General features: G+C 44.2%; 1 protein-coding gene across 1 annotated transcript; it reads right to left on the bottom strand.

Moving 5' to 3' along the window:
• Nucleotides 1–1,380: 1,380 nt before the first annotated feature.
• cldn2 (claudin 2) lies at nt 1,381–8,992 on the bottom strand (the record flags this gene model as incomplete). Its single annotated transcript, XM_084073501.1, has 4 exons — nt 1,381–1,733; nt 2,773–2,842; nt 3,523–3,807; nt 8,849–8,992. The coding sequence occupies 4 exons, from the start codon at nt 8,990–8,992 to the stop codon at nt 1,381–1,383; spliced, it is 852 nt and encodes a 283-aa protein (XP_083929627.1).
• Nucleotides 8,993–9,531: the final 539 nt, after the last annotated feature.

The raw sequence follows: 9,531 nt of genomic DNA, 5'->3' as shown, positions 1-9,531 counted from the left end.
TATTATGTATAATGTATGTATTATTTGTTAAATTGTGATATTTCATTACATTTTATTTTGTTTCGCACATGGTAGTGTATCACAGTACAATACAGTTCCTAACAAAGGATAATAACTCATTTAGTTTAACACACCCATGAGCGAAAAAGAGCAGGAAGGAGAAAACAATTGTATTAATACCTGTACCCCATTCTTCAACTTAAAACATTATACTTGATGCAACAAATGAACAATAAAAAAAAAGTAGAAAAAAGAGAACTCCAAAGTCAAATCCTATCCTATTCGCCATCTTCATATTGTGTAATTATTGTTTTTTAATTGATAAATATTTGTACAGACCTTTAGGTCGTTATGGAGAGAATACCACATTTTGACTCCTATAACTGAAGGACACATCTGCTTTTCAAACATATTTAAAGGAAATGCATGCATGCTTCAGTCTGTAAAAAAGATTGGGCCTCTTCCTTACTTCCCCTTCACGGGTGTTGCCAATGAAGGCTCTGTTCCAGCACAAAGGTTCTCAAACATTTTAATTTCAAGGACCCCCATAACTCTGAGAGTGTACAAATGGCACCAAATGGACCTGTGTAAACTCTCATAGTTACACACTCGTAAGGGGCCATTTGGAACCCCCTCACAGTACCATGAGGGTCCCTGGACCACACTTTGAGAACCACTGGTGTAACAGAGTGTTTCCAGTGAGCCAACATGCACAATATCAGCACCCTGACTCTGTTTGACCAGAATGGAACAGAGCCTTCATTAGTATCATTGGTTACTATTGGTAAGATTTCTTTATAATATGGCTGCTGTGCATAGAGCCTATAGAGACACACGGCAACTACAAAATGTACGCCCACAATTGAGACAGTGCACCCACGCGAGGTCCGTATGCATTCTCTATGAGAGGCATCCTAAAATACCGTAATTAAGATTTCACTGGTTGACTACTGAGGCTTCGTAAAGACAGTGATGTCACTGAAATGCGACTACTTGTCTGTCTGCCGTCTCCCTTCTGCTGTGGTAACATTATGGGTAACCCATTAAAGTGGCAAATTAAGTGAAACACATCAACTATTAAGAAAACAAGAAGATATGTTGATAAAGACACTATACATTTGGAAACATATTTTTATTCAACTCTATATCGTCTCCAGTTCGTGTAGGATCATTTTAAAAGTAGGCTAACTCTCATATTCCTCTCATAGAGAATGCATTGACACCTAGTACAGCGTTCTAACGGACCTTGCCTGGGTGCACTGTCTCAATTGTGGGCGTGAGATTTGTAGTTCCTGTGTGTCTCTATCGAATGACCAGAGGGGGGCGTTATCACCCCCATCCCACCCCTCAAATCCAAACCCTAGATATCCTGTGACCTCATCAGACGTATCCCGTGACATCATATCCTGCCACCGTTTTCTTGGCGTTTCGCTCGCCCCCGTGCGTCCCGGAGTGCGAGGTGGTGCTGGTGCTGTGAAGCCTGCCGACTCCTCCCACCTTGGGGTGGGCGGGGTTGCCGGTGGCCCCGCCCATCTGCAGGGTGGGGTTCCGGTAGGTCTGCGAGCTGCTCCTGACTCCTCCTCCTCCTACTCCTCCTCTCAGCGTGCCCCCTCCCCCTCCCCCCGGGTACGGGTACCCTCCCCCTCCCCTCCCCCCCCGCTGCCTCTCCTCCCCGCAGCAGGAGACGCACAGCAGGGCCCCGCCCAGCATGGAGAGCAGTGCAGACGCCAGACCTGCGTAGAGACAGCCTTTTATGTCATGTGTATTTTTAATTAAGCAATGTTAAAGAGGGGCTGTGCATTAACGTGATATGCTCTATTCACAGCAGCCATATTATGAAGACATTCACAGGTGTTACCAATGATACTAATGAAGGCTCTGTTCCATTTAGTGTAGCACAGTGGTTTCCACGACCCCCATAACTCTGAGAGTGTACAAATGGAACCACTCACAGTTACACACCCGTAAGGGGCCATTTGGAAGCCCATGAGGGTCCCTGAACCCCAACTGTAGACCCACTGAGTGTAACAGAGTGTTTCCAGTGAGCCAACATGCACAATATCAGCACCCTGACTCTGTTTGACCAGAATGGAACAGAGCCTTCATTAGTATCATTGGTGACACCTGTGAATGTCTTCATAATATGGCTGCTGTGAATAGAGCCTATTATTGGCAGTGATGCGGTCAGGAACGAGGCGGAGTCGAGTTCCGCAAGCATCACTGAGATTTCCGTCTCAAAATAACAACCTTTCTGCGAGTGTTATCTCTGTTATCCTGGAAATACATGGGGCCTGACAGAGACAGAGTCCCTGTTTACTCAGACCCAACATGTGTCTGTGTGCTTGACAACTTTCCCCAAACTGAACACATAGAGAAACAAAACGTAACTGTTAGCTCATTGTAATTAAGATATTCGATAGAAATATATATATTTTTTTTTTAATGCCAGATTGAGCTACTACAGTACGTCTGTAAACTTCCCATGCAAACTGCTAGCCTAGCCACTTTGCCGGCTCTGTTCTATAAGATTCTTATATTTAGATTAGTTTCATTTAAGAACGGCTAGATGGGATTTCAGGCTTGTTTGAGCACGGCTAGAGAGAGCCTATTTCAACTAACCAGATTGCTTGGTCGGAATAATGTGTATTTTCAGACCTGCAGTCTTTAATGCGCAATGTATATACGTATTATCATATCATGTGTACAGTGTTTGTGTATGTGTATTTTAATGTGTATTTTCAGACCTGCATACAGACAGACAGACAGACAGACCTGCATACAGACAGTCTCCCAGTTCAAACTTCATGCTGGACGGACCCGGCTGGTAGAAGCTCTGAACCACCTGGACGGACGGACAGACAGACAGACAGACAGACAGATGGCAGTTACAGCACAGATACAGAGGCAAATAATTGCACTATGCGCACGCACGCACGCACGCACGCACGCACACACACACACACACACACACACACACACACACACACACACACACACACACACACACACACACACATCACAGTGTTTAAAATAAAAAGGAAGAAAGAAATGAGAAAAGACCATTACAGCATCAACGGTAATCAACAAACTATAAGAACTGGTCAAACAACTGGCCAAATTATTTAAGAAAGAGGCAGAAATTGTGAAAATTGCTGATCTATAAGCTCACAATGCCTCGCATCACGGCATTGTGAGCTTGTAGATCGGCTAAATTTCACAATATTTATCTGTGAAATTCCAAATTATCCTACAATTCCAAGTGCTTGTCAGGGTGGGGGGTCCCCAGTTGAAATATGATTATTTTCGGAGGGTCCCCAATTCAAATATGATTATTTTCGGAGGGTCCCCTGTTCAAATATGATTATTTTGGTGGATCCCCAGTTTAAATATGATTATTTTGGAGGGTCCCAAGTTCAAATATTATTTTGGGAGGGTCCCCTTGACAAGGTTGAGAAGCACTGAGCTAAGGGGGTCCTTGTCCTTGAAAAAACATTGAAGACCCCTGGAATGACCCCCACCCACCTCATGGGTGGTCCAGGCCACCGGTATCAGCCCCAGGAAGCCCGCCGTCAGGAACAGCCCGCCCCCGGTTCCGGCCACGCGGCTCTTAGCCGCCGGCGCGGCGTTCAGACACACGGTGCACTGCATGCCCAGCGTGGCGAGGGCCACGCCCAGCGATGACATCACCAGGCTGATGACCATGAGGGCCCTGGACGCCTGCAGGTCGGAGGGCAGGGCCAGCACGGAGGTGTAGGTCTCACACTGGAAGGCCCCAGTGCTCTGGTAGACGCACTCCATCCACAGGCCCTACACACACACGCACACACACACGCACGCACGCACGCACGCACACACACACACACACACACACACACACACACACACACACACAAGCCATGCACGCACACACATTTGAAATATTTATTTATGTCCACATAAACAGAAGTACAAGAATGTACAAAGGACGTCAACACTGCCAGGGCAGTCAGATAATGGGAAAACACCAGTTACAAAGTGCATGTAAGGCAGAACATTGTTACATACTTGTATTGTTACATTATTGTATTGTTGTCTGCTGTTTGACATACTTGTCAAACAGCGTTTTTTTTTTTTGGGTGTTTTCTTTACCCAATCATGGGTAAAGAAAACAACGCCTCCTCCAAATAGGCTCTATGCGGGGTAATGTCTGCATTCCGACATCTCACTACTCCGACTAGTGGCTTCCGCGTGCGGTTAGGGTTAGGGTTAGGTATGGGGTTAGTTAACGTCGTAAAGGCGACATGTAACCGCTCTATGCACAGCAGCCATATTGTGAAGACATTCACAGGTGTTGCCAATGATACTAATGAAGGCTCTGTTCCATTCTGGTCAAACAGAGCCAGGGTGCTGATAGTGTGCATGTTGGCTCACTGGAAACACTGGCACACCAGTGGGTCTAAAATTGGGGTCCAGGGACCCTCATGGTTCCTTGAGGGTGTTCCAAATATCCTCTTACGGGTGTGTAACTCTGAGAGTGTACAAATGGAACCAAATGGACCCGTTCCATTTGTACACTCTCAGAGTTATGGGGGTCGTGGAAATAGTCCAGTTCTATATGTAATTTCTTTAAATTTTTTGGGGGATTAGGAAAACTATACATTTTTGGAATCTTCAGAGTATAACAAATCAGAAAATCCATGATTCCATTTGCGCTGAAGCATTTGTTTTTCAATATCTCGACTTCTAGATTACATAGGATCTGGATTCTAGTGGCTAAATCTACATTTTTAGGGTCAGGAAAACCAATGGTGCTAATTAACAACATTTACAAATGATCAATGGCACAGATTTGGGTCATAATCCTTGATTTTGGGGGGAAAAATGAAAAATGTAATATTCGTTTTTCCACTATTTTGACTTCTAGATTAAATAGGATCATGATTCAAGTGGTTAAATCAACATTTTTCAAGACATCCAATGGTGCTAATTAAAATCAGTGATCAATAGCACACATTTACATAACAATCTAGAATAATATATGATTATCTGAAGAGACAGAGACAGATGATTTCTATCATTGACACAAGGTTGCGTCATTTATTTACACAAACACAAACTAGACCAGTCTATACATCATCCTCACTATCATCATTGCTGTCACTAGCCAATGTATCTTGACAGTTTTCATCATTTTGGCAGTCAGCAGTACACTGACATAGCTCCGTACAGGGTAGCCCCACTGATCTGCACGAACATCTAAGTGAAGAACAGTCTGCTTTACAGTGACATCTGACCATCTCAATGATTGCCTCTGGTGCTGGGAGGGACTCAGTTGTAACTGGTTTCAGCTGGCCGTCCTTGCCCTTGTAGTAGCCATTGTTGAGTGGGTCAAGGAACTCCTGCTGAGCAATGTGGACTCTTAGGACATGCTGCTTGAGAGCACCAAGGGTGGGTGGAAGCTTGTCCCCTTCTACCTTGTGTTTGCAGAATATCACTCACTATCATCATTGCTGACATTAGCCAATGTATCTTGACAGTCTTCTGGGATTTTGGAAGTGGCACCAATATGGAAAAGTCTGGGTGCAGATCGAGCAAAAGCTTTGCCTGCATTTCATGCCTTTACAGGAGCAGACAACACTGGGAGATTGTCTAGGATAGGCAAACCTACCTGGTGGAACAGCTACCTCAAAGCTGGTGATGATGTCCTCGAGGCTCTGAAGATGCTTTCAAAAACCTGTGATGTGTCAGAGGATCTACTAACTGCAGTAGCTAAGTTTGTATGCACTGCATACTTACCAAAGGGGATCAAAATCAAAAATCGAAAACATCCCTGAGCTGAGATGGCATCTATTCTGCAAACACATGGCAGAAGGGGACACGCTTCCACCCACTCTTGGTGCTCTCAAGCAGTATGTCCTAAGAGTCCATATCCAGGCCAGAGTGTGGAGTCAGACACACATTGTCAGCAGGAGTTCCTTGACCCACTCAACAATGGCTACTACAAGGACAAGGACGGCCAGCTGATGATGATAGTGAGGATGATGTATAGACTGGTCTAGTTTGTGTAAATAAATGACACAACCTTGTGTCAATGAGAGAAATCATCTGTATCTGTCTCTTCAGATAATCATATATTACAATTCTAGATTGTTATGTAACTATGTGCTATTGATCACTGATTTTAATTAGCACCATTGTATTTCCTGAAAAATGTAGATTTAACCACTTGAATCATGATCCTATGTAATCTAGAAGTCAAAATAGTGGAAAAACGAATATTATATTTTTCATTTTTCCCCCAGAAATCAAGGATTATGACCCAAATCTGTGCCATTGATCATTTGTAAATGTTTTTTATTATCACCATTGGATTTCCTGACCCTAAAAATGTAGACTTAGCCACTAGAATCCAGATCCTATGTAATATAGAAGTCGAGATATTGAAAAACAAATATTCAAAGGTTGCCATTTTTTCAAAATCCAAGATGGCCACCATATTGGCTTCTGCGCAAATGGAATCATGGATTTTCTGATTTGTTATACTCTGAAGATTCCAAAAATGTATAGTTTTCCTAATCCCCCGAAAATTTGAACGAACCTTCTTTTTTGGACATATAGAACTGGACTAAAATGAGAAGGTCTGAGAACTACAGTGTGCTACACTAAATGGAACAGAGCCTTCATTAGTATCATTGGTAACACCTGTGAAGGAAGTGATAATATGGCTGCTGTGCATAGAGCCTATTGAGCGGCTTCCTATAATAGCTGATATTGAGCAGTACCTTGCTAACTGTTTGGCCCTCCTTTTGGAGAGGCCGGCCATTTGAAGGCCCCTCACAACCAACTTGTGCACGTGCCCTAGGCTACCAAAGATAAAATAAAAGTTTACATATGTAGCCTATAGCTGCGAATGGTCCGCTCTAGCTGATGATATTTTAGCACTTTGGTTAGGAAGGCTTCCTCTAAGCTGTTATCAAAAGTACAGCCGACCTCGAGAATGAACACCTCCCTATGGTTTTCATTAACAACAATGACATCAGAGGTGTTAGCTGAAATGTTAGAGAACACAGAATCATCATTACACAGGCTAAACATGCTTGGCTTCACAGTAGAATGCTTATACAGCATGATGGAGGACCTGAAAATAGAAGAGATATCTTTTGATATCAAATCCACTATTCTGTCATGCCTACTTATGTAGAGTGCCCTGTATACATGGCACCCATTTAAGATGTGGGACATGGTTTCAGCTATTTGTTCATGACCATGATGTATACAGTGAGGAGCATGGTTGCCAGGAAACCAAATCGAGAGGTTAAGTTTAGATGGTAAAACCTGCAACCTCGCTTTTCAGAGTAAACACACACACACACACGCACACGCACACGCACACGCACACGCACACGCACACATGCAAACACACACACACACACACACACATGCATGGACGTACGCACGCGCACACACACACACACACACACACACACACACACACACACACACGCACGCCACGCTCGCACACATAAAGAGACAAATACAAAGGTGTCAAGGTGCACACTCCATCCACAGACCCTACACACACACATACACGCACGCACACACACACACACACACAAAGACGCAAATATAAAGGTGCACGCTCCATCCACAGACCCTGCTTACACACAGATTAGAGAAAAAAACTCTAAAATCACAGCATGAAAGGAGCCCCACCTACACACACAAACACACACACGCGCACACACACACACGCGCACACGCGCCTAATGGACCACAAGGTCACAGGTTCGATCCCGGGCACCACAGCTCTATGGGTGCGGCAAAGTGTGTGGTAAGTACTGGGAGCTGATGGTAGGTGTGGCCAGACGCGTTGCTAGGTCTCTACTAGGTTGGGGGCTTAGCCCCCCAGGCAACGGCCACATGCACGCGCGCGCAGCAAAGCGCGCGCGAAATTGTTCGCGGATTTGGGTACTTTTTCCCCCGTTTTTTGTTACTTTATTTCGGTTTTAGGGTTAGGGGTAGGGTTAGGTTAGGGTTATAGATATATAATTAAAAAAAATAAAAAACTTTTTTTTTTTGTTTTTTTTTCGTGGCTTTAGATAAAACATTGGTGGCTATAGCCACCGAAGCCCCCGCGTAACGACTCCCCTGGGTGTGGCCCTCCCAGGGGTCTAGCTAGCTAGCACATTGTAACAGGGATAGACTCCGGCGTTCTTTGCTGATACCGACAATAAGCCTCTCCGACTTCAGTACGATACAACAGCACAGTGACAACACACAAATGTGTTTGGGGAGGAATCAATTGGCATAACAATTAAATTGGGGAGAAAAAGTATTAAAAGCTAAAAATAAATAATACAAAAGAAAAGTGAGAACATGAATCCCTGACTTCAACTAGCAATACAACATGTATTTTATATAAATGCCGCCTTTATATCTCTGCTGTCCGGCAGAAACCAGCTAACTCCAAAATGTTCATTTTTCAGGAAATTAAAAAAAAAAAGAAAGAAAAAAGTGGAGTTATGAGGTTTTGTTCATCATTGATAAGAACAGCTGAATGGACCTCCAAGCTCACAATGAGGTTGGAGGTCAAAAGGGGGTGGAGCCTGGAGTCAGCTAAACCAGCTAACTCCACCTCCCTTTGGAGGAGTTAAGCTGGTTTAGCAGAATGTTTGAGGATGCAATGGAGTTAGCTGGTTTTGTCAGAAGCGCTTTTTAATGCTTTTCACAGACGTAAAGGGTGTTCAATGGCCCTGATTTATGGAAAAAAAATGCAAAAGCGCCAAAATGGAGTTAGCTGGTTTCTGCCGGACAGCAACGAATATATACACGTACAGTATAATAAATAATTGAATGATAAAATAATAACCTTCATGTTGTCGACGGCCGTCACGATGTTGGATCCAACGTGAGCAGAGACCCTCCAGTATGGGAGAACCGTGGCCACCAGAGTTCCCAGCATGCCGAGCAAGCCCAGCAGGAAACCCACCAGTTCTAGACCGGCAGAGGCCATGAGCCTGAAGAAAGAAAGAAAGATAGATAAAACTGCCCACAAAAACTTCGGAAACGTAACTTTGGTCAATTAGTTCTCCCCTTTAATAATACCAATTGGTATTGTATTTTATATCATTTTTATTGTTGATTAGTCACCTCAACGAGGTACAGCGCTTGTAAGGATTGAGCATTCGTGGCATGAGTAACACAGCAAAATGTGTGTGTGTAGCGCCGCAAAACATTTAGCCAAAATTGGCATTCCCTCTCGTGTAGAGCTTCACGTGCTGGCAGGTGTGTGCGAGTCACAGGTGGGTGCCAACTTCGTTGAGTTTGTGTATGTTCTAAGCAGCAACACCGGTGGAAAGATGCCACGTTTGTCCCATCAGGATAAGGCCTGTGCAATAGGGCAACTGGAAGTGGTGTTCCAGCATACAGAGTGGCAGCATTATTTGGTGTCAGCCCTGGTATCATTTCCAAACGTAGGTCCAAGTTCAGTGACACTGGTGGAGTCAAAGACCCAGGAAGACAACACCCCAAGAAGACCGGTTCCTCACCCTT

This window comes from Gymnoscopelus microlampas, assembly GCF_963454915.1.
Source record: "Gymnoscopelus microlampas genome assembly, chromosome: 12".
Lineage (NCBI taxonomy): Eukaryota > Metazoa > Chordata > Actinopteri > Myctophiformes > Myctophidae > Gymnoscopelus > Gymnoscopelus microlampas.
The sequence above is the reverse complement of the archived record's forward strand: the minus strand, read 5'-3'. Positions and strand labels throughout refer to the sequence as shown.